We start from the raw sequence: 25,752 nt of genomic DNA, 5'->3' as shown, positions 1-25,752 counted from the left end.
CATGAGTAGCCTATTTGTCTGTGGAACAACTATATGTGTGTCCCTCAAACCTGAATGCAATACTCAACTGAAATAAAATCTTAATTTTCCTAACAATTTTCCTAATAAGTCATCGGGATGGAATGAGATTGAGTTTCAGATGGAATGAGATTGAGTTTTATTCTTTTGCTATCTGACAGGTATTTATTTACCTGCGGAGTCCGTGCTCCTCTGACTTTTTCAGTTGTAGCGCGGGGGCGTGACGGGAGACAGAGCGAGCTGGCTACAGAGAAAGAAGAGGCAGCGAGACATCCCACTCCCTATTTTTTTCTGTTTCATGGAAGTCAATGAACTAAGAAGAATACCAGACCCAGCTGCTTTCGTATTGGTGTCTATGGGAGAGCCACCCACTTAAGTAGACAAAAACGGATCATTTTTTGTTCGATAGTTAACGTCCTGAGTGAACTCTCTTCAGTTATCCAACATCTTTGCTGCCTGTGCACTGAGGTCATTCCTGAGGGCGGGCGGGAATGGAGGGAACTGCCTGGTGATACATTATCGACCGGTAGTAAAGAGCAGCGTCGACTATTGTTAAAATCAACCGTGATTTTCCGTCTGCCAGGGCAAGAGTGAGACAAGAGGACGAAAATCCGTTTTCCCTGTTTGTTTAGAGAAAATAATACTATATAAGCAACGTTGAACAACTCTTTCATATTTAAATTAAGCTATATAGTTATTTATCTGTGTGAAGATGAACGGGGTAACGCGGAGTCTGTGTACATTTGAGGACATCAGAGCTGATGAGAGAACAGCGGTAAGACAAAAACTATTTAAGTGAACATGTTTTACTTTCCTTCTCACTGCGTTGCTGATGGCTAGACAGTCTGGCAGGCAGGCAGATCGAGAGGCGCCACTGACGTGTGTCAAAGGTTATGTTATCACTATGTGGCTGCTTTATTTTTCCCACTTTTTAAAATATATATTTTTCATTTATTCATGCCAACCTGTTGGATATGCAAATATGTTTTATATTATAATCTGAGATCAGTTACAATATTTAATTTAACCGATAGCATAATACCTTACTTTAGTGGTATCATTTTGTGTCCCAACGTAAGAATAAGCAAGAAGAGATGAATTTTCTTCAGAGTATTGGTCTTAGATCCTCCTGACTGAGGTCTTATCAGGCTTACTAGCTTCCTCTGGTGTTAATGGGCTTTTTGTGGTAATTATAGTATTAACACACACACACACACACACGGACGCACCATATTAGCCCAAATAACATCTGTGATCTGGCCAGAGGGACCAGACTGCTGTCACAAGTGAGCATCTTCATGTAGGGCTTACAGTAGGGTCAGCCAGAAGACTAGTCTACTTACCCTACAGTAAGACAGCTTCCTCAGTGTCCTCTCTCTATGCCAGGGGTGTCAAACTCATTTTGTCCCAGGGGGTTGCATTCGGTCTCCCTCCTTCCTCTGTGATTATTAGTGAGCTGGCCACAGTCAATAAACTGTATGAATGTAGGTCCATCATTTGCTTTAAGTCATTTTAAACTATATTGTGTTTCTATTTTTTTATTTTTCCTTAAACCAGAAGCGGGCAGGATTGGTCCACATCGCGGGCTGGATCCAGGCCGAATGTTTGACACCCCTGCTCTATGCCCGTTAGGCATTGTCATGTACCATAGTTGTAGTGATTTAGGGTGGAACACATCTGTGAGGGGCATTGAACCAGTGATCCTTTGGTTGCAGGGCAGGCACATTACAACCAGACTGAGAACCAGGCTTATACAACTTAGAGTTCCCTTATAAGGTCCTTTGAGCTCTGCTCCACCTAGATGTTTACATCACCAGTCATTATCCCTGGTATAGAAGCTCTTAATCTCCTGTCTGGCTGGAGAAGGTTAATCATTGACCCTGTTAGAACACAGACCATCATCATAGCCATTTGTCTATCTGGGGCCTGACCATTGGCCCACAACATGACACGTTCACCAGATAAACACAGTCTCCTGCAGAGCCATACAACAGCTATCAGTACTAGCATGATGTTAGCCCTTAACTTTTCACCCCCTTTGGTCAAGGTTTGGACTTAAGAATGGTACACTGATCCTAGATATGTGCCTGAAGGTAACCTCTACAAGGAGCAACAGCCTATCAGAATTTAAGAACTTAACTTACCTATAGCAGCATTGTAAAGGGCTATAAAACTGGATTGTAAGGTCAAGGTACACAGTCAAATGATGAAGCACACGGCTAGATACAGAACCTATGCTTTGTTCGTGCTAGTCGGGTTTATCTTGTTTTATATTTGAACATAAACAACTAGGGGTGTGGGAACAATGCAGCTCTCAATTTAGAATCACCCCCTAATACAACGTTGTCCTTCAGATACAATGGAACAACAAACATTCTACACACACATTCTTGACTTATCGTATCTGATATGGTTATTAAGACCAGGGAGATACAGCAGCCTGGATTAAATATAGGAGGAATATGGTTATTAAGACCAGGGAGATACAGCAGCATGGATTAAATATAGGAGGAATATGGTTATTAAGACCAGGGAGATACAGCAGCATGGAATAAATATAGGAGGAATATGGTTATTAAGACCAGGGAGATACAGCAGCATGGATTAAATATAGGAGGAATATGGTTATTAAGACCAGGGAGATACAGCAGCATGGAATAAATATAGGAGGAATATGGTTATTAAGACCAGGGAGATACAGCAGCATGGATTAAATATAGGAGGAATATGGTTATTAAGACCAGGGAGATACAGCAGCATGGAATAAATATAGGAGGAATATGGTTATTAAGACCAGGGAGATACAGCAGCATGGAATAAATATAGGAGGAATATGGTTATTAAGACCAGGGAGATACAGCAGCATGGATTAAATATAGGAGGAATATGGTTATTAAGACCAGGGAGATACAGCAGCATGGAATAAATATAGGAGGAATATGGTTATTAAGACCAGGGAGATACAGCAGCATGGAATAAATATAGGAAGAATATGGTTATTAAGACCAGGGAGATACAGCAACATGGATTAAATATAGGAGGACGTGCTGATTCTGTGCTATAGCCTTGTGAAAGACCTTTTAAAGTCCATTTAGGCTAAAAGTTATGAGAAGAGGAGGACTGCGAAATATAAGGAAAATAAATGTTCCCAAAGTTGCAACAGTGAGGGGTGTGTTTGTGTGTGTATGCAGGTATGTGTGCCCTCCAGCTGTAGTTGAACTATGCCTGGATAGAAGGAACACTCTGTTTGTGTGAGAGTGAGTATTGACATTACGCAGGACATTGACAGAACAGCCAGTACATTCCTCATGACTATCTATTAATTCACACTCTCATTCATTCTTAAATAATACATCCATCCAGTCACCAGAGAGTTTTGATAACTCTCTTCTTTTCCGTCACTAGGCTTTTGTCAGCATTCCTACTTTTTAAATAATGCCTCATGATCTACCCTGATTCCTCATGTTTACTGAGCTCACCCATCCCTCCCCATTACCTCGCTATGGAGAATGTGACATCACTGTCTGGAACTGTGCAAGACATGACCTTCTGACTCATCTATGAGGAGGAACCAGAAACAGTTTTCCCACCACCAGGATCTAGTAGACGCAGCATCAACTCACACACTAAACAAGACAACCTCATTCCATTTCCACACTAGGAACCAGCAACTCACACAGTAAACAAGACAATCTCATTCCATTTCCACACTAGGAACCAGTAACTCACACAGTAAACAAGACAACCTCATTCCATTTCCACACTAGGAACCAGTAACTCACACACTAAACAAGACAACCTCATTCCATTTCCACACTAGGAACCAGTAACTCACACACTAAACAAGACAACCTCATTCCATTTCCACACTAGGAACCAGTAACTCACACACTAAACAAGACAACCTCATTCCATTTCCACACTAGGAACCAGTAACTCACACACTAAACAAGACAACCTCATTCCATTTCCACACTAGGAACCAGTAACTCACACATTAAACAAGATAACCTCATTCCATTTCCACACTAGGAACCAGTAACTCAGACACTAAACAAGACAACCTCATTCCATTTCCACACTAGGAACCAGTAACTCAGACACTAAACAAGACAACCTCATTCCATTTCCACACTAGGAACCAGTAACTCACACACTAAACAAGACAACCTCATTCCATTTCCACACTAGGAGCCAGTAACTCAGACACTAAACAAGACAACCTCATTCCATTTCCACACTAGGAACCAGTAACTCACACACTAAACAAGACAACCTCATTCCATTTCCACACTAGGAACCAGTAACTCACACACTAAACAAGACAACCTCATTCCATTTCCACACTAGGAACCAGTAACTCACACACTAAACAAGACAACCTCATTCCATTTCCACACTAGGAACCAGTAACTCACACAGTAAACAAGACAACCTCATTCCATTTCCACACTAGGAACCAGTAACTCACACACTAAACAAGACAACCTCATTCCATTTCCACACTAGGAACCAGTAACTCACACACTAAACAAGACAACCTCATTCCATTTCCACACTAGGAACCAGTAACTCACACACTAAACAAGACAACCTCATTCCATTTCCACACTAGGAACCAGTAACTCACACACTAAAAAAGACAACCTCATTCCATTTCCACACTAGGAACCAGTAACTCACACACTAAACAAGACAACCTCATTCCATTTCCACACTAGGAACCAGTAACTCACACACTAAACAAGACAACCTCATTCCTTGTCCACACTAGGAGCCAGTAACTCAGACACTAAACAAGACAACCTCATTCCATTTCCACACTAGGAACCAGTAACTCACACACTAAACAAGACAACCTCATTCCATTTCCACACTAGGAACCAGTAACTCGCACACTAAACAAGACAACCTCATTCCATTTCCACACTATAGGAAGCAGTAACTCATGCAGGTCTTGTTGCTAAGTATGTATGTTGCTAGGGTAAAAAGTACTACTCCCTCAGTAAAGGTGAATAGGTACATGCCTAGAACTCATTCCACAGGAGACCATCACTCTGTCATCATTTGTACAGATTTATCACCTAGTACCTCCAGAGGAAAGAACAGACAATGCTCATAACACTCTTTATTTACCCGTGTGGAGGTCTTATTTACCCGTGTGCACGCCTTATTTACCCGTGTGCACGTCTTATTTACCCGTGTGCACATCTTATTTACCCGTGTGCACGTCTTATTTCCCCGTGTGCATGTCTTATTTCCCCGTGTGCAGGTCTTATTTCCCCGTGTGCAGGTCTTATTTACCCGTGTGCACATCTTATTTACCCGTGTGCACGTCTTATTTCCCCGTGTGCACGTCTTATTTCCCCGTGCGCACGTCTTATTTCCCCGTGTGCACGTCTTATTTCCCCGTGTGCACGTCTTATTTACCCGTGTGCAGGTCTTATTTACCCATGTGCAGGTCTTATTTCCCCGTGTGCACGTCTTATTTACCCGTGTGCACGTCTTATTTCCCCGTGTGCAGGTCTTATTTCCCCGTGTGCAGGTCTTACAGCTTCTCTTCAACTGTAATCCCTTTTGTCCTAGCGTTTACTCTAGGCCATCTGTTATATTCCCTTCTTTTTTTAAATTATTATTATTATTATTTTACCCCCTTTTCTCCCCAATTCTTAGTAATTACTTTCTTGTCTCATCGCTACAACTCCCGTACGGGCTCGGGAGAGACGAAGGTCGAAAGCCACGCGTCCTCCGAAGCACAACCCAACCAAGCCGCACTGCTTCTTAACACAGCGCGCCTCCAACCCGGAAGCCAGCCGCACCAATGTGTCGGAGGAAACACCGTGCACCTGGCCCCCGTGGTTAGCGCGCACTGCGCCCGGCCCGCCACTGGCGGTAGACTGGGTCTCTGGGCGGTAGACTGGATCTCTGGGCGGTAGACTGGGTCTCTGGGCGGTAGACTGGATCTCTGGGCGGTAGACTGGGGCTCTGGGCGGTAGACTGGGTCTCTGGGCGGTAGACTGGGTCTCTGGGCGGTAGACTGGGTCTCTGGGCGGTAGACTGGGGCTCTGGGGGGTAGACTGGGTCTCTGGGCGATAGACTGGGGCTCTGGGGGGTAGACTGGGTCTGTGGGCGGTAGACTGGGTCTGTGGGCGGTAGACTGGGTCTGTGGGCGGTAGGCTGGGTCTGTGGGCGGTAGGCTGGGTCTGTGGGCGGTAGACTGGGTCTCTGGGCGGTAGACTGGGTCTCTGGGCGGTAGACTGGGTCTGTGTTGCCATAGTCTGTTTTCCATGTGGATGGCTGCCATTACCCGATCCTGGTGGTTTGTGATAGTGTAGTAGGCCAAGGTGTGTCTGTTTGGTGGTGGATTAGGTGAACCTTTGTCTTCTTCTCTATTTTATTTTATTTATTTCACCTTTATTTAACCAGGTAGGCCAGTTGAGAACAAGTTCTCATTTACAACTGCGACCTGGCCAAGATAAAGCAAAGCAGTGCGACACAAACAACAACACAGAGTTACACATAAACAAACATACAGTCAATAACAATAGAGAAAAAAAGTCTACATACAGCGTGTACAAATGAGGTAGGATAAGGGAGATAAGGCAATAAATAGGCCATTGTGATGAAATAATTACAATTTAGCAATTAAACACTGGAGTGATAGATGTGCAGAAGATGAATGTGCAAGTAGAGATACTGGGGTGCAAAGGAGCAAAAAAAAAAATAACCGTATGGGGATGAAGTAGTTGGGCTGCCTATTTACAGATGGGCTATGTACAGGTGCAGTGATCTGTGAGCTGCTCTGACAGCTGGTGCTTAAAGTTAGTGAGGGAGATATGGGTCTCCAGCTTCAGTGATTTTTGCAATTCGTTCCAGTCATTGGCAGCAGAGAACTGGAAGGAAAGGCAGCCAAAGGAGGAATTAGCTTTGGGGGTGACCAGTGAAATATACCTGCTGGAGCGCGTGCTACGGGTGGGTGCTGCTATGGTGACCAGTGAGCTGAGATAAGGCAGGGCTTTACCTAGCAAAGACTTATAGATGACCTGGAGCCAGTGGGTTTGGCGATGATGGTTTCTATATGAGAGGCCAGGGGACCTGTCTCTAGGGACACATTACTGGTCCTCTAACAGAACATTCTCTCTTTATTTCTCTCTACTCTTTCTCTCTCTCCCTGTCTCTCTTTCTGTCTCTCTCTCTCTCAATTCAATTTCAATCTCTCTCAATTCAATTTCAATCTCTCTCTCGCTTCTCTCTCTCTCTCTGCTGGTCTTTGTCTCCCTCATCATTTTTTTCTGTCTTTCTTTATATTGCTGGATTAGTCCTACTGTCAGTAGATAGTCAGTCAATAGATAGAATTGAGAGATAGATGGTGGGAGGGTTGTTTGCGCCCAGTTGGCAGTCTGATACAATTTAGGTTCACCCTCTCCCTTTTTGACACTATCTTCCCTCTCTTCCCCTGCTCCCTCTCTCCATCCCCTCTCCGTTTCCTGCATGTGTATTTGTTGAGTGTGTGTCCTGTCCTAACAGGTAATCAGTGGTACCCGTGTCTGTCTGTCATACACCACTTCTCTCTAACACAATCATCATCGTTACACAACACACATACCTGTTATTACCTCATTTCTACCGAGACACACGGGCCTGGTAGGTACTGTGTACTGTATGTGCCAGGTATGCCCGCTGGCGCTGCCCATTGCTACCTCACTGACTGAAACAAGCACTACTACATACCATTTGGTTAAGTGTTGAATTCTTTCATGTACGTATACTGAAAATCACCTACCCATTCTTAACACATACTTCCTGAGTAATTACCAGGTGAATACTACTTGTAGTAAAATGAAGTGCTACTTATATCTGTCCGGAGGAGTTTATGGCCAAAGTGTCATTAGGTCATTGTGATGGCTGTCAGTGTGAGTCAGTAGTGAGGAATGAGACATTTAGTGGGTGGTTTCTGGGTAATGGTTTTAAAATGGCCGCTGATGAAAGGAGGCTTTGTGATGCACTACTCTGGTGCGCCAACACAATGCTGGCAGGGTAGAGAGCTACAGAGAACGTCAACATACCTCACATACTCTAACTCTCCTGACTGGCCTGACTGGATGGGGCGAAACAACACATTCAACATGCAGCGGAACAGTAGCTAACCACACAGTGTGTTTCCGTGGGTTCAAACACTTTAACTCCACAGTATTTGCTGTGTCTGTCTTGTCTCAGAGTTAACTTGAGTTTAGACTTCAGGACACAGAAATGTACACAGAGGAGAGTAAAGAGAACATGATGTGTTGGTTTCCAGTTAGTCTGGTTTATCATCTCTATAACACTGCTCCCTCAGCCTCATGCAGACACACAACCACACACACTACCACACACACATCCCTCTCAGCTGGTAATATGGGGGTTCCCTGTCCAGCGAGACTCACAACCTCCCCTCATAGTGACTCATGGAACAGTTTTATGTGTGTGAGAAGAGAGTTTAGGTTTCTGTATATTACTGTGTGTGTGTGTGTGTGTGTGTGTGTGTGTGTGTGTGTGTGTGTGTGTGTGTGTGTGTGTGTGTGTGTATTTTCACCCTGGCCCACTCTTCCTGAATTGCATTGTTTTGGAGCCAGATTTAGTTTATGGTTACTGGGAGACTTGGTTACCATGGAATTGTTCCATCCCACTTCAGTACAGTTTTTCTGCCCACTGTCTCCCAGAATTCTAATGGAGATTCCTATTGGTGCTGGCATCGATCTCTAGTTCTGGGTTTTCCAAGTTGGAACGCCATTCAAATGGAACATTCTGTCTCTGAGCAACTTTATGCTTCTGTTCTCTCTCTTTCTCTCTCTCTAACCACTGGTTCCCTACACACTAGTTTACTGGGTACTGGCCTCCAGTCAGTCTCTGTCTCCCTCCCACCTTCCCTCTCTGTCCTATACAGTATTACTCAATTTCTCCTCCCTCTTTTTCCCTCCTCCATTTCCAGTAGTTCCCTCCTCCCCCCATCCCTCTCTCTCTCCATCCCATAACGGGCTCTTTGTAACTGCTTCTCATTTCATCTTTTCTTCGTCTCGTTCGTCAGGATGGGTGCAGGAGACTGAGGCTGACTCTCCACCAGCAGAACCAGGCCGGGAGGATCACAGAACAACCCAGGAGCAAGGTAAGAACCTAGAACCATGACCTAGAACCCTAACCTCTAAACCAGACCTAGACCCTCAACACACACCTAGAATTCTGTCTGCATTAGCCGACTACTACAATTACAACAGAGGGGACAGGAAGGAAGTCATGGAACTCCGTCCCTGAATGGATGGAATTGTATCCCTGTGTACTATGTGGATAAAAGTCCATGGCAGAACAGAATTCTGAACCTTCACTGTTACTGTAAATGAATATACACACATAGTGTTAAGCCCTTCTGAACTCGCTGAGGGTTTAGTGTGTTTTAGTGGACCAGGGGATGGCTGGGGTCACTGTCCCTAACACACTTTGATAGTGTGTTGAATCAGAAAAGAGTAACACACACACACACACAAACACAGGGTGCTAGTTCACACACAGACTCACAAACAGGTCATAAAATATCATGGCTGCCATCCGGTTTCCATCACAGAGTCTTATGCAACTGCTCTTAAAACTGTTCTTAAAACTGTTCTTAAAACTGTTCTTAAAACTGTTCTTAAAACTGTTCTTAAAACTGTTCTTAAGACAGCAATGTTGGAGAGGAGAGACAGACCACTGCCAAGCTTACTAAACTTATACAGTGTATCTCTCTCTCTTGCTTTCTATTTCTCCCTCGCGCTCTCTAACCCTCTTCTTTCTTTCTTTCTTTGACCAGTCCCACAGAAGTTCAGAGTTTATGGAATGGTGGTGATCACCATAGCAATCAGGGCTAAATGTAACGTCTACTGATTATGGGGGCTTAATACACACACACAGGAACACTGCTCTCTCTCTCACACACTCACACACACACACACACACACACACACACACACACACACACACACACACACACACACACACACACACACACACACAGAGGAATCCTGTATACACAGATACATAGTTTCCAGAGTTTGTTGTTGAAGCGGTGGACCTAAATGACAGATGTGTTATAAGGCTGTATACATACTACAACTCCCCTTCTGTTTCAGAGAACCACCATTAGTTTCTAACCTGGTTCATTCTACTTAGTACATTTTCTGACGCTCAGTTTGTGTCAGACATTCTCAGTGCTACTCTGAATATCATACCTACTACTGTATATGGGACTGAATGGAACATCTTGATGTCATATCCTGTTGGGCTGTCACTGAGTGTTCTTCCTAATCTAGTTTATAGCACGTAACTCCTCTCACACATTCATGTCACCACACTCAGAATCACTTCATGTTCACACATGCTGCAGAATTGGAAATATTTTCACACTGTTCCAAGTATCACAAACTCCTCTCCCTCCCTGATTTTTCAGCCAATCGGACGAGCGTTTGCTCTGGTGCAGCCAACCAGTGATAGGCCTGCTCTGAAGCCTGAACCAATCAAATCCTCTGAGGAGAAGGCTGAAAAGGTTGAGGTCATCAAGGTGGGTGGGGCTTAATGTTTGAGAGGATGTGTGTTACCAGGGTGTGTAATGTGTAATGTGTGTGTAATACGTCTGTGTTGCAGGTGTATCTGGAGGATCGTAGACAGGAGCAGCAGAGACACCAGCAGAGCCTCAAGATGTTGTCAGATGAAGTCTCCCAGATACAGGAGGTAAGACACATTCTCGCTCTTTCACTTTCTGTCTCTGTGTGTGAGTCTGTCAGTAACACGTGTGTGTGTGTGTGTGTGTGTGTGTGTGTGTGTGTGTGTGTGTGTGTGTGTGTGTGTGTGTGTGTGTGTGTTTTGCTCAGGTGAGATACTGTCTGAAGACCCTGAGGGAACAGATGGCAACCAAAAACAAAGGACAACACAAGGTGTGTGCACATTTATAATGTTTATGTGAACACGTGTTGTTATGGAACACATTTATAATGTTTATGTGAACACGTGTTGTTATGGAACACATTTATAATGTTTATGTGAACACGTGTTGTTATGGAACACATTTATAATGTTTATGTGAACACGTGTTGTTATGGAACACATTTATAATGTTTATGTGAACACGTGTTGTTATGGAACACATTTATAATGTTTATGTGAACACGTGTTGTTATGGAACACATTTATAATGTTTATGTGAACACGTGTTGTTATGGAACACATTTATAATGTTTATGTGAACACGTGTTGTTATGGAACACATTTATAATGTTTATGTGAACACGTGTTGTTATGGAACACATTTATAATGTTTATGTGAACACGTGCTGTTATGGAACACATTTATAATGTTTATGTGAACACGTGTTGTTATGGAACACATTTATAATGTTTATGTGAACACGTGTTGTTATGGAACACATTTATAATGTTTATGTGAACACGTGTTGTTATGGAACACATTTATCATGTTTATGTGAACACGTGTTGTTAAGGAACACATTTATCATGTTTATGTGAACACGTGTTGTTAAGGAACACATTTATCATGTTTGTGTGAACACGTGTTGTTATGGAACACATTTATAATGGTTATGTTTACACGTGTTGTTATAGAACACATTTATAATGTTTATGTGTACACGTGTTGTTATAGAACACATTTATAATGTTTATGTGTACACGTGTTGTTATGGAACACATTTATAATGGTTATGTTTACACGTGTTGTTATGGAACACATTTATAATGGTTATGTTTACACGTGTTGTTATGAAACACATTTATAATGTTTATGTGAACACGTGTTGTTATGGAACACATTTATAATGTTTATGTGAACACGTGTTGTTAAGGAACACATTTATAATGTTTATGTGTACACGTGATGTTAAGGAACACATTTATAATGTTTATGTGTGCACGTGTTGTTATGGAACACATTTATAATGTTTATGTGAACACGTGTTGTTATGAAACACATTTATAATGTTTATGTGTACACGTGATGTTATGGAACCAGTTGTTTAGTGCCATCATTCATTTTGATACCTAATGATGACATATGCAATATGTCCTGTGTGTGTCACTTCTACCTAAATGTGTGTCTCACATCTCCTCTCGTTCTCTCCATCCCTCACTATTCCCTCTCTTTCTTCATCCTTCTCTCCCCTTAGTTTCTTGCTAGTGGCTACAGAGTCAGCACTCCCTCCAATCAGAACATCTCTTCTTCCTCAAAGGGAGGAGCTAAAGATGATGGGCAGGTGAGGGGCTTTTCACATGCCCTATACACACAGGTTCATGTGGGGTGTGTGTGAGAGCTTAAATGTGTGTGAGAGCTTATGTGTGCGTCTAACACCTACATATCAAGTCTTAGACTGACCCAGTTCCGAGATCATTGGCATGGTTCACTGTGTGTGTGGGTGTGGGTGTGTGTGTGTGTTGTCCATTTTAGTATGAGTGTATTCACAAATACAGAGAGGGGGAGAGAAGAAAAAGAAGAGAGGTGAGGGAGAGGAACACCACCCAGGAGAGAGATCTGGAAGGCCTGGTACAGTCCGTTCCTCCTCTCCTCCTGTGTTATTGAGTGTGTCTGTGTTCTTCTCCCTCCATTGTTCTACATTCCCCAGATGACTGCCTGTTTAATAGCTTTGGTTTAGTCTTGAGGCCAAGCAGGTAATGGGCAGTCCCAAGGCTATTCATGTCAGGTTTCAGGAGCCTTTTCAGAAGAGTGAATAGGGCTGACTTTAACAGTTTGTGTGCGTGCAGAGTGTAAATGACGCATGAGTAGCAGTTGGCGTTACAGAAATATGAGTGGAAAACTTTCGCCTTTGTTTGGCTTACATCAGAATCTCTCCCTTTGTAACCGCTGCTATGACACACAGTCACACTCACTCTTTCTTACTCTCTCCCTCTGTCATTGAAATGTAAAAATAGATTGTTCTGTAATTATTTGCATATTAGCATTGTGCGTTTCCTCATTCTCTCTCTTTCTCTCTATCTTTCTCTCTCTCTATCTCTCTCTTTCTCTTTCTCTCTCTATCTCTCTCTCTTTCTCTTTCTCTCTCTATCTCTCTCTCTTTCTCTCTCTCTTTCTCTCTCTTTCTCTTTCTCTCTCTCTTTCTCTCTCTTTCTCTTTCTCTCTTTCTCTCTCTTTCTCTCTCTCTCTCTTTCTCTCTCTTTCTCTTTCTCTCTCTTTCTCTCTCTTTCTCTCTCTTTCTCTCTCTCTCTTTCTCTCTCTTTCTCTCTCTCTTTTGCTCTCTTGTCATTAATCTGATTCACCTGTGTAAACAAAGTGCCTGCCGCTCCCACTACAGTAGAATCAACACTGAGAAACCAATACAATACTACACAACACTATACAATACAGTACTACACTATACAATAGAGTACTATACAATACAGTTCTGCACAATTCTATACTAAACAATACTACACAATACAGTACTACACAATACTGTACTTAAGTGATAATCCCAGAGTAAACGGTGTTTGGAGGATATATTGGCACGGGTGTTGTTAGGCTCGAGACGAACACTATACTATACAATACAGTACTTTACAATGATTTACAATACAGTAGTACACAAAAGTATACAGTACTTCCCTGAACCGGGGGAGTCAGGAGTTTACAGTGTTTTGATCAGCCAGTTGGCTGAATGAGTTTAGGAACAGGATATTAGTGGATTCTTGGAGCTTCACTCAAATCTATGGAAACAAACTGTGTTTCTAAGTTTTCTCCCAGTTGAACAGTTCCTTTATTCCCTCTTTCTTTCTCTCTGTCTTCAGGGAGGGGAGGATGAGGTGGAGAGGGCGAAGATGAGGGAGGTCAGTAAACGTCTGTATGCTCAGCTACAGGAGGCCGAGAAGAAACACCAGGAGGAGAGAGAGAGACTGCAGGTCAAACATACATACATACATACATACATACATACATACATACATACATACATACATACATACATACACACCAAAGTGCTGTAACTCATGACACTATGACCTAACTCTGTCCTTTTCCTGTGCAGGCTGAGGGTGTGGATCTGCGCCAGCGTCTGGGGGAGCAGGAGGACAAGCTGAAGGGGGTGGAGGAGAGTAGTGAGAGGAAGGACCAGAGGATTGAGGAGCTCCAGAGGCTGCTGGGAGGCATGGCGCAGGAGAGCCAAGCCCTACGAGACACACTGAGGAACAGAGAGGAGGAACTCCGAGAATTACGCAAGATCAGAGAGGAGGGCAGGAACGAGGAGCAGAGGTGAGGAGGACAATAAACAGAGCACACACACACACACACTGCCCTGTTGGAGCTAGAAACACAAGCATTTCACTGCACCTGCGATAACATCTGCAAATCTGTGTACGTGATTTGAGTTGACACAGAGCACACACACACAGATCACACACATAAACACCAAGACACAAACACACACACGCGAGCGCTCGCGCGCGCACACACACACACAAACACATATATAGACGAGGAGTGTTCTCAGCCACTCACGCTGTGTGTTCTTCTCAGGTCAGAGCAGTTGGAGAAGGAGCTGGCCATTCTGAAGGAGAAGATCCATCATCTAGATGACATGCTGAAGAGCCAGCAGAGGAAAGTCAGACACATGATCGAACAGGTGAGACGCACACACACGACTATAACATGTTATAACATGCTATAACAGGACTATAACATGCTTTACTATAACAGGACTATAACATGCTTTACTATAAGAGGACTATAACATGTTATAACATGCTATAACAGGACTATAACATGCTTTACTATAACAGGGCTATAACAGGCTATAACATGCTATAACAGGACTATAACATGCTTTACTATAACGTGCTATAACAGGACTATAACAGGACTATAACATGCTTTACTATAACAGGACTATAACGTGCTATAACAGGACTATAACAGGACTATAACATGCTTTACTATAACAGGACTATAACAGGCTATAACATGCTATAACAGGACTATAACATGCTCTACTATAACAGGACTATAACAGGCTATAACATGCTATAACAGGACTATAACATGCTTTACTATAACAGGACTATAACAGGCTATAACATGCTATAACAGGACTATAACATGCTTTACTATAACAGGACTATAACATGCTATAACAGGACTATAACATGCTTTACTATAACAGGACTATAACGTGCTATAACAGGACTATAACATGCTATAACAGGACTATAACATGCTATAACAGGACTATAACGTGCTATAACAGGACTATAACATGCTTTAACAGGACTATAGCATGCTATAACAGGACTATAACAGGACTATAACATGCTTTAACAGGACTATAATGGGACTATAACATGCTTTAACAGGACTATAACATGCTTTAACAGGACTATAACATGCTTTAAACAGGACTATAATGGGACTATAACATGCTATAACAGGACTATAACATGCTTTAACAGGACTATAACGGGACTATAACATGCTTTAACAGTCCTGTAACATGCTTTAAATGCTATGCTATAGTCCCGCTATAGTCCTGTTAAAGCATGTTATAGTTCTGTTATAGTACTGTTTTAAAGCATGTTATAGTCCTGTTAAAGCATGTTATAGTTCTGTTAAAGCATGTTATAGCATGTTATAATAGTCCTGTTATAGTCCTGTTAAAGCATGTTAATAGTCCTGTTATAGTCCTGTTATAGCATGTTATAGTCCTGTTATAGCATGTTATAGTCCTGTTATAGCATGTTATAGTCCTGTTATAGCATGTTATAGTCCTGTTAAAGCATGTTATAGTCATGTTAAAGCATGTTAAGCATATTATAGTCCTGTTAAAGCATGCCATAGTCCTGTTATAGCATGTTAAAGCATGTTATAGTCCTGTTAAAGCATGTTATAGTCCTGTTAAAGCATGCTATAGTCCTGTTATAGCATGTTATAGTCCTGTTATAGCATGTTATAGTCCTGTTATGGTCCTGTTATAGTCCTGTTATAGCATGTTATAGTCCTGTTATAGCATGTTATAGTCCTGTTATAGCATGTTATAATACTGTTAAAGCATGTTATAGTTCTGTTAAAGCATGGTATAGTCCTGTCATAGCATGTTATAGTCCTGTTTTAGTCCTGTTATAGCATGTTATAGTCCTGCTAAAGCATGTTATAGTCATGTTATAGTCCTGTTAAAGCATGTTATAGTCCTGTTATAGCGTGTTAACAGGACTATAACAGGACTATAACATGCTTTAACCGGACCATAACATGCTTTAACGGGGACTATAACATGCTTTAACAGCACTATAACATGCTTTAACAGAACTATAGCGGGATTATAGCATGCTATAACAGGACTATAACATGCTATAACAGGACTATAACATGCTATAACAGGACTATAACATGCTATAACATGCTTTAACAGGACTATAACATGCTATAACATGCTTTAACAGGACTATAACAGGACTTTAACAGGACTATAGCATGCTATAACAGGACTATAACATGCTTTAACAGGACTATAACGGGACTATAACATGCTTTAACAGGACTATAACATGCTTTAACACGCTTTAACATGACTATAACATGCTATAACAGGACTATAACATGCTATAACATGCTTTGACAGGACTATAACGGGACTATAACATGCTTTAACAGGACTATAACATGCTTTAACAGGACTATAACATGTTATAACATGACTAACATGCTATAACATGCTATAACAGGACTATAACATGCAATAACAGGACTATAAATGGATGTGTGTGTGTGTGTACAGCTGCAGAACTCTCGTATGGTGATCCAGGAGAGGGACCGTGTCATCAGAGATCTGGAGGAGAAGGTGGCTTTCCTGGAGGCAGAGGTCAGTACCAACTAACCATACCTGGGATTTGTAGTCTTTTGTTCACCACCTACTGTAGCTCCGAACTGTAGTATTTTATGCCTGCAACACAGAGTAGGGTTTGACTTCCTCCGACCTCTGACCCTACAGTTGAAGTCGGAAGTTTACATACCCCTTAGCCAAATACATTTAAACTCAGTTTTTCACAATTCCTGACATTTAATCCTAGTAAATATTCCCTGTCTTAGGTCAGTTAGGATCACCAGTTTATTTTAAGAATGTGAAATGTCAGAATAATAGTAGAGAGAATGATTTATTTCAGCTTTTATTTCTTTCATCACATTCCCAGTGGGTCAGAGGTTTACATACACTCAATTAGTATTTGGTGGCAATGCCTTAAAATTGTTCAACTTGGGTCAAACGTGTTGGGTAGCCTTCCACAAGCTTCCCACAATAAGTTGGGTGAATTTTGGCTCATTCCTCCTGACAGAGCTGGTGTAACTTAGTCAGGTTTGTTGGCTTCCTTGCTCGCACATGCTTTTTCAGTTCTGTCCACAAATTTTCTAGGTCATGGCTTTGTGATGGCCACTCCAATACCTTGACTTTGTTGTCCTTAACCTGTCTAGGATGAGGGTGCCGCTAGCGGCACTCCCCCCCCCCCCCCACTGAAAAGGCAGAGCCGCGAAATTCAAAAAACATTTTTTTTTTAAATATTTAACTTTCACACATTAAAGTCCAATACAGCTAATGAAAGACACAGATCTTGTGAATCCAGCCAACATGTCCGATTTTTAAAATGTTTTACAGGGAAGACACAATATGTAAAGATGTACATCTATTACCTAAAAACACATTAGCATAATCCACCATCTTTTATTTGTCCACCAACACCAGTAGCTATCACCAATTCGGCTAAACTAAGATATGTATAGCCCCTAACCAAGAAAAAAACTCATCAGATGACAGTCTGATAACATATTTATGGTATGGGATAGGTTTTGTTAGAAAAAAGTGCATATTTCAGGTAGATGGCATAGGTTACAATTGCACCCACCGTCACAAATGGACTAGAACTCGCTGCTCTGGCACCCCAATGGTGGAACAAACTCCCTCACGACGCCAGGTCAGCAGAGTCAATCACCACCTTCCGGAGACACCTGAAACCCCACCTCTTTAAGGAATACCTAGGATAGGATAAAGTAATTCTTCTAACCCCCCCCCCCCTTAAAAGAGTTAGATGCACTATTGTAAAGTGGTTGTTCCACTGGATATCATAAGGTGAATGCACCAATTTGTAAGTCGCTCTGGATAAGAGCGTCTGCTAAATGACTTGTACTAAATGAAATGTAGAAGAACTACATTGAGCAACGTGTTTACCTACTTACTAATCATCAAACATTTCGTAAAAATACACAGCATACACTAATCGAAAGACACAGATCCTGTGAATACAGACAATATTTCAGATTTTCTAAGTGTCTTACAGCGAAAACACAATAAATCGTTATATTAGCATAGCACATAGCACATAGCAGCCCAGCATTGATTCTAGCCAAAGTGAGCGATAACGTCAACATCGCCAAAATATATTAATTTTTTCACTAACCTTCTCAGAATTCTTCAGATGACACTCCTGTAACATCATATTACACAATCCATATAGAGTTTGATCGAAAATGTTTATATTTAGCCACCAAAATCATGGTTAGACAATGTGAAATGTAGCCAAGCTGGTGAGAAAATGTCCGTGCGCCACTTAGACAGTGATCTACTCTTATACATAAATACTCATAAACGTGACTAAAAAATATAGGGTGGACAGGGATTGATAGACAATTTAATTCTTAATACAATCGCGGAATTACATTTTTTAATTTATCCTTACTTTTCAATACAGTTTGCGCCAAGCGAAGCTACGTCAAAAAACATGGCGTCCTAAGCCACTAAAAATTTTCGACAGAAACACGATTTATCATAATAAAAATGTCCTACTTTGAGCTGTTCTTCCATCAGTATCTTGGGCAAAGGATCCTTTCTTGGGAGTAATCGTCTTTTGGTGGAAAGCTGTCCTCTTGCCATGTGGAAATGCCAACTGCGTTCGGGATGAACTGGAAGCGTGCCCAGCTATTCACAGCGTTTCAGAAATAAATGTCCCAAAATCGCACTAAACGGATATAAATTGCTATAAAACGCTTTAAATTAACTACCTTATGATGTTTTTAACTCCTATAACGAGTAAAAACATGACCGGAGAAATATAACAGGCTAAACTAACGCTTGGAAAAATAGCAGGTCGATGTCCTCCACGCGCATTACGCAGCTGCAAAGGAGCTCCTACCTACAGGGTTTTTTAATTTGTAGTGCCTGTGAACGCGCAATCGACCCCATTCAAATCGTCATCACGTAAAGGCATCCAGGGGAAGACGTAAGCAGTGTCCGTATACTCATAGCAATAACTGTGACCTTTTAACTGACTTGAGATCAGGGGCCAAAATTTCTGAAATCTGACTCCATGTCAGGGAAATTGCTGTAGAATGGGCTCTGTTCCACTTAGAGACAAAATTTCAACTCCTATAGAAACTATAGACTGTTTTCTATCCAATAATAATAATAATATGCATATTGTACGATCAAGGATTTTCTGGGAAGCCGTTTCAAAAATTACACGATTAGCATAAATAGTCACAACAGCGCCCCCATCCTCAACAGGTTAAGCCATTTTGCCACAACTTTGGAAGTATGCTTGGGGTCATTGTCCATTTGGAAGACCCATTTGCAACCAAGCTTTAACTTCCTGACTGATGTCTTGAGATGTTGCTTCAATACATCCACATAATGTTCCTCCCTCATGATGCTATCTATTTTGTGAAGTGCACCAGTCCCTCCTGCAGCAAAGCACCCCCACAACATGATGCTGCCACCCCTGTGCTTCACGGTTGGGATGGTGTTCTTCGGCTTGCAAGCATCCCCCTTTTTCCTCCAAACATAACGATGGTCATTATGGCCAAACAGTTCTATTTTTGTTTCATCAGAACAGAGGACATTTCTCCAAAAAGTACAATCTTTGTCCCCATGTGCAGTTGCAAACCTTAGTCTGGCTTTTTTATGGCTTCTTCCTTGCTGGGCGGCCTTTCAGGTTATGTCGATATAGGACTCGTTTTACTGTGGATATAGGTACTTTTGTACCTGTTTCCTCCTGCATCTTCACAAGGTCCTTTGCTGTTGTTCTGGCATTGATTTGCACTTTTCAAAACAAAGTCTATAGGAGACGGAACGCGTCTCCTTCCTGAGTGGTATTACGGCTGCGTGGTCCCATGGTGTTTATACTTGCGTACTATTGTTTGTACCGATGAATGTAGTACCTTCATGCGTTTGGAAATTGCTCCCAAGGATGAACCAGACTACAATTTTTTTTCTGAGGTCTTGGCTGATTTCTTTTGATTTTCCGATGATGTCAAGCAAAGAGGCACTGAGTTTGAAGGTAGGCCTTGAAATAGATCCACAGGGACACCTCCAATTGACTCAAATGATGTCAATTAGCCTATTAGAAGCTTCTAAAGCAATGACATAATTTCCTGGAATTTTCCATGCTGTTTAAAGGCACAGTCAACTTAGTGTATGTAAACTTCTGACCCACTGGAATTGTGATACAGTGAATTATAAGTGAAATAATCTGTCTGTAAACAATTGTTGGAAAAATTACTTGTGTCATGCACGAAGTAGATGTCCAAACCGACTTGCCAAAACTATAGTTTGTTAACAAGAAATTTGTGGAGTGTTTGAAAAACGAGTTTTAATGACTCCAACCTAAGTGTATGTAAACTTCCGACTTTAACTGTATGTGTGTGTGTGTTTAGAACCGGGAGATGCATGATCAGATGGACTACTTCCTGGGAGGTGAAAGGTCAAACTCGCACCTCTCCTCAGACCGCCATGCCCAGATTGTCTACAGGTAATTCACATCCAGTAACGCAGGCAGACACACGCCCATCATAGACCTGTCATCAACTCACCACACGCCTGACCTGTCATCAACTCACCACACGCCTGACTTGTCATCAACTCACCACACGCCTGACTTGTCATCAACTCACCACACGCCTGACCTGTCATCAACTCACCACACGCCTGACCTGTCATCAACTCACCACACGCCTGACCTGTCATCAACTCACCACACGCCTGACCTGTCATCAACTCACCACACGCCTGACCTGTAATCAACTCACCACACGCCTGACCTGTCATCAACTCACCACACGCCTGACCTGTCATCAACTCACCACACGCCTGACCTGTCATCAACTCACCACACGCCTGACCTGTCATCAACTCACCACACGCCTGACCTGTCATCAACTCACCACACGCCTGACCTGTCATCAACTCACCACACACCTGACCTGTAATCAACTCACCACACACCTGCCCCCTCATTCCCCTGACTGACCAGAAACATCCGCCTGGCCTCACACAGCCCTCCACACACAGCTGACCTGTCATCAACTCACCACACGCCTGACCTGTCATCAACTCACCACACGCCTGACTTGTCATCAACTCACCACACGCCTGACTTGTCATCAACTCACCACACGCCTGACCTGTCATCAACTCACCACACGCCTGACCTGTCATCAACTCACCACACGCCTGACCTGTCATCAACTCACCACACGCCTGACCTGTCATCAACTCACCACACGCCTGACCTGTCATCAACTCACCACATGCCTGACCTGTCATCAACTCACCACACGCCTGACCTGTCATCAACTCACCACACGACTGACCTGTCATCAACTCACCACACACCTGCCCCTTCACTCCCCTGACTGACCAGAAACATCACCTGACTTCACACAGCCCTCCACACACACTTCTAACCCCAGCACATCCCCATAGTGTCCCTCAACTGTTCACTAGTGATGTGTTCCCCAGAGTAAAACCTTGGCATCGATCTCATTTCTCTCTCTCTCTGTTCTCTCTCTTTCTCCCTCTCCTCCACAGTAAGCCTTTGAAGCCCACCAACTCGTCCAACAAGCCTCTTCCCTTCATCAAAATCATTGAGACCAAGTCCTGAACTGGTGAAAGCGAGGGAGAAGGGGCCAACCTAACGACACCAAACCTGCTAAGCTAAGCAACAACGGACTGAAATAGACCACCACCACATTACTACCACACCATCACAGTACACGTATGAAGTTTAAACTGAGGTGACCACAACATCACATCAACTGACCACCAGCCACGACCATCACCCACCCATGGCCACACTCCTTCGATAGGATACTATGCAATGTGTGTGTGTGTATGTGTGTGTGTCAGAGGAGGCTGGTGGGATAAACTATAGGATGATGGGCTCATTGTAATGTCTGGAATGGTATACATGGAACAGTCAAAATGGTTTACATGTTTGCTGTGTTTCATACCGTTACATGTATTCCTCCTATAGCTCCTCCCACCAGCCTCCTCGTGTGTGTGTGTGTGTACGGTTTTGGATTGTGTATGGACGTTGATGTAGATAGATATACTGATAGAGTTGATTCACAATAGAAGTCTATTTATTCATAGCAGACAGATTATTCTTTCTAACCCAGTGTCATAATCTATTGTCATCTGTTGAAGTCCGTCTGAAGGACTTTACTACTGAGAGAGAGGACCAGAGACAGTGTGATAGCAGTACCCTGTGGTCAGTGAGAGTCTGATAACAGACCGAGTACTTTGGCCTCAGAGAGGAGGCAACCATGCCAGGTTGGGCCATAACAGAGAAATAAAATGGCCGATGATTGAGAGGGGGATCCAAGAGAGAGAGAGAGAGAGAGAAATCTGTATTAAACTACTCAGAACACAACCAGTTTGTCATCTTTTTACCATGGCACCAAGGCAGGATAGAGGGAGTGTTGCTACAGTATATAGGTATTGGAGAAGCAGAAACACATTAAGGATAGAGGTTCTAGTTTTCCATCAAACCCTTCTGTAACCCATTAACCTACTTCCTGTGTCTGTGACCTAGAGTCCACTGTTAGAATCCTCTTTATTTGACACCTGAAAGGGAGGAAGACAATCTTTGACTTTTTGTAAATATACTTACATGGTCACGCAGTGGCCACAGTGATGTCTCATGGTTTGAATACAAAGTTAAAGGCCATGTTTGTTATTTTGTTCATTGAGTGGGATGTTTGGTCTAGTATGTGTGGATTAGAAGTCCCCCTCACCAATACTGATGTCACTTTAAAGTCTAAAGAAAATGAAGATGATTCTTTCTGACAAGTACTAACCTTGCAAGAAGTCTTGTTGACATTATCCACATTTTTGCATGCATTTCAGTTATCTGAACTTTCAGCCACTATCACCAGCTTTGTACATAACTATATTTATTTGTTTATGTGGTATTCTTTGATATCCCTGTAGTCTTACTCTGGGATTTGTTTTGTTTGTTTTATCATTCAGACAGGAATGTTTGGCCTGACACTTAGTGTGTGACAATCATCTTTATGTATTTATGTGAAAATACAACTTTAATTTTCGGGAAAACATTTTCAGTAGACATTTTAGTGTGTGTTAACAACATATATACTTTGTGTTTTAGTTATTTTAATAAATATATGAAAATAATTGTGTTTTTTTCATGTTTTTTGAGGGGGTACTAGTGAGTCAAATATTCTCATTCACATTTCTATATTACATCTAAATTCATTAATTTAATTCTATATTCTGTAGTTTATGCATAGTGTACTACTGTAGTTTATGAATAGTGCAGTACTGTAGTTTATGTATAGTGTACGACTGTAGTTTATGTATAGTGCAGTGCTGTAGTTTGTACAGTACTGTAGTTTATGCATAGTGAATGTCCGCCCCCTGGTGGTGAGTCACAAGATAGACCAACAAGTGCTGGGAGAAAAGGCACATGAAGCCATAACACTTGGGCATGTTCCCCTTTTACAGTTGAAGGCTATTAAAGAAATGAGCAATTTATAATGTTCTTGGGTGAGAAATGTAGCCTACACCACTAGAATTGAGTTGAATCTCTAATGTCATAAGATATCACCATCAGTCAATAATCTCTGGTCCAGTGGTACAACTTTAATGGAATGGCAGCTGCAGTATGTATTACAATGCACAGAGGATAGATCAGGGGAGTCCATTAAAACATAAAGCAGCCTATTCAGCACTATTATCAGGCCATAGTAATGGCTGGGACGGAATAAATAGAATGGTATTAAACAAATCAAACACCTGATTTTTCATGTGTTTGTTACCGTTCAATTCCATCCATTATGAGGCGTCCTCTCCTCACCAGCCTCCTCTGGTCCCAATCATATATCAATCATACACACAACCCATTAGATTCGAACACACTTCTGAAGCTGTTCACATTTGACTGGAGGAACATTGTGCTTCAATCATACATCAATATTACTCAACCCATAAATCTCTAGCCTGGTCCCACATCTGTAGGTGCTTTAGATAACTCCACGGACGATTCATATGAGCCTGGGTACCATACCAGTCTGTTTCTGCTGTAAGAGAGTGGGGATTGGTTAAAGCAGAAACTTACTGGAACCCAGGCTTTATAGCCAACTCACACATTAAGAATATATTAGACTAGAACCCAGGCTACATAGCCAACTCACACATTATTAATATATCGGACTAGAACCCAGGCTATATAGCCAACTCACACCTCATTATGAATAGATCGGACTGGAACCCAGGCTATATAGCCAACTCACACATTAAGAATATATCAGACTAGAACCCAGGCTACATAGCCAACTCACACATTAAGAATATATCGGACTAGAACCCAGGGAATATAGCCAACTCACACCTCATTAAGAATATATGAAGGTTTTAGTATTGAACCATACATACATGTAATAATTTAATTGTATTAAAATCATCCATTCAAGAAAAAGGGCACTTAACATGAATGCTTTATTCTAAATAATTATCTTTAAAAATGGAATACAAAAAAAAACATTGTACACTCTAAAAAGTCTAATCGTTTTTATGGACAACCGTCAGACTGTGTAACATGTTAATTTCCTTGTAACACTAGCCCTACACCTTTGCAATATATATGTAAATACATGGCTCTGCCCTAAGTACTGGAAATGTCTAGCAGTAATACTGGAATAATCCATAGTTCTTCTGTCTTGGTCCTGCAGTTACAGGCTGTATTGATCCAGCTCAACAGTGACTAACCGGATTCTACTAATCAGCTTGATTGGAGGTGTGTTAGTGCTAGGCGGGAACAAAAGCCTGCACAGCCTGTACTGTAGCTCTCCAGGGCCATTGTGAGGAATGCTGGTATGCTATAACGTTAGTCCATCAATAGCTTAGTTAGCACTGAACACATTATAAACAAGTCTTACTCTAATACTGTGCATTAATGCAGCGTTTCCCAAACTCAGTCCTGGGGACCCCAAGAGATGTACGTTTCAGGTTCTGCCCTAGGACGACACAGCTCATTCAAATAATCAAAGCTTGATGATTATTTGAGTCAGTTGTGTAGTGCTAGGGCAAAACCCAAAACATGCACCACTTGGGGTCCCCAGGACAAAGTTTGAGAAACCCTGCATTAATGCATTCTGCATAGAAACTGCATGTAGCTTGTCTGGTCTCATCTCTTTTTGCATAGCCCTACATCACAGGTGTCAAACTCAATCCACGGGGGGCCGAGTGTCTGCGGGTTTTCGCTCCTCCCTTGTACTTGATTGATGAATTAACATCACTAATTAGTTAGGAACTCCCCACACCTGGTTGTCTAGGGCTTTATTGAAAGGAAAAACCAAAAACCTGCAGACACTAGGCCCTCCGTGGAATGAGTTTGACACCCCTGCCCTACATGATCTACCTGCAAAGTCTGTGCAAAAGTTCACAACGATGTTTA

At 42.1% G+C, this 25,752-nt stretch overlaps 1 protein-coding gene across 2 annotated transcripts; it reads left to right on the top strand.

Annotated features, from left to right (window-relative positions):
* Positions 1 to 311: 311 nt before the first annotated feature.
* Positions 312 to 23,471, top strand: LOC129857083 (tuftelin-like). Of its 2 annotated transcripts, XM_055925005.1 has the most exons (13): positions 312 to 793; positions 9,083 to 9,160; positions 10,475 to 10,585; positions 10,669 to 10,755; positions 10,896 to 10,958; positions 12,204 to 12,290; positions 12,482 to 12,577; positions 13,816 to 13,926; positions 14,052 to 14,275; positions 14,540 to 14,645; positions 16,791 to 16,874; positions 20,711 to 20,805; positions 21,864 to 23,471. In XM_055925005.1, the coding sequence occupies exons 1-13, from the start codon at positions 731 to 733 to the stop codon at positions 21,934 to 21,936; spliced, it is 1,278 nt and encodes a 425-aa protein (XP_055780980.1). In that variant the 5' UTR covers positions 312 to 730; the 3' UTR covers positions 21,937 to 23,471. The 2 variants fall into 2 exon arrangements, with proteins under 2 accessions (XP_055780980.1, XP_055780981.1); XM_055925006.1 differs by lacking the exon at positions 12,482 to 12,577 and having other exon boundaries at positions 318 to 793.
* The last annotated feature ends 2,281 nt before the right edge of the window (positions 23,472 to 25,752 follow it).

Source organism: Salvelinus fontinalis, chromosome 6 (assembly GCF_029448725.1).
Source record: "Salvelinus fontinalis isolate EN_2023a chromosome 6, ASM2944872v1, whole genome shotgun sequence".
Classification (NCBI taxonomy): domain Eukaryota; kingdom Metazoa; phylum Chordata; class Actinopteri; order Salmoniformes; family Salmonidae; genus Salvelinus; species Salvelinus fontinalis.
Note: the sequence above shows the minus strand (reverse complement) of the source record. Positions and strands in the feature narration are given on the sequence as shown.

What these genes read in the sequence shown, in the direction of transcription:
- LOC129857083 (XM_055925005.1), top strand. Translation starts at nt 731, where the DNA reads ATGAACGGGGTAACGCGGAGTCTGTGTACATTTGAGGACATCAGAGCT. An exon ending in AAAAGGTTGAGGTCATCAAG is followed by an intron (nt 10,586 to 10,668) that starts GTGGGTGGGGCT and finishes TCTGTGTTGCAG; the next exon opens with GTGTATCTGGAGGATCGTAG. An exon ending in AAAACAAAGGACAACACAAG is followed by an intron (nt 10,959 to 12,203) that starts GTGTGTGCACAT and finishes CTCTCCCCTTAG; the next exon opens with TTTCTTGCTAGTGGCTACAG.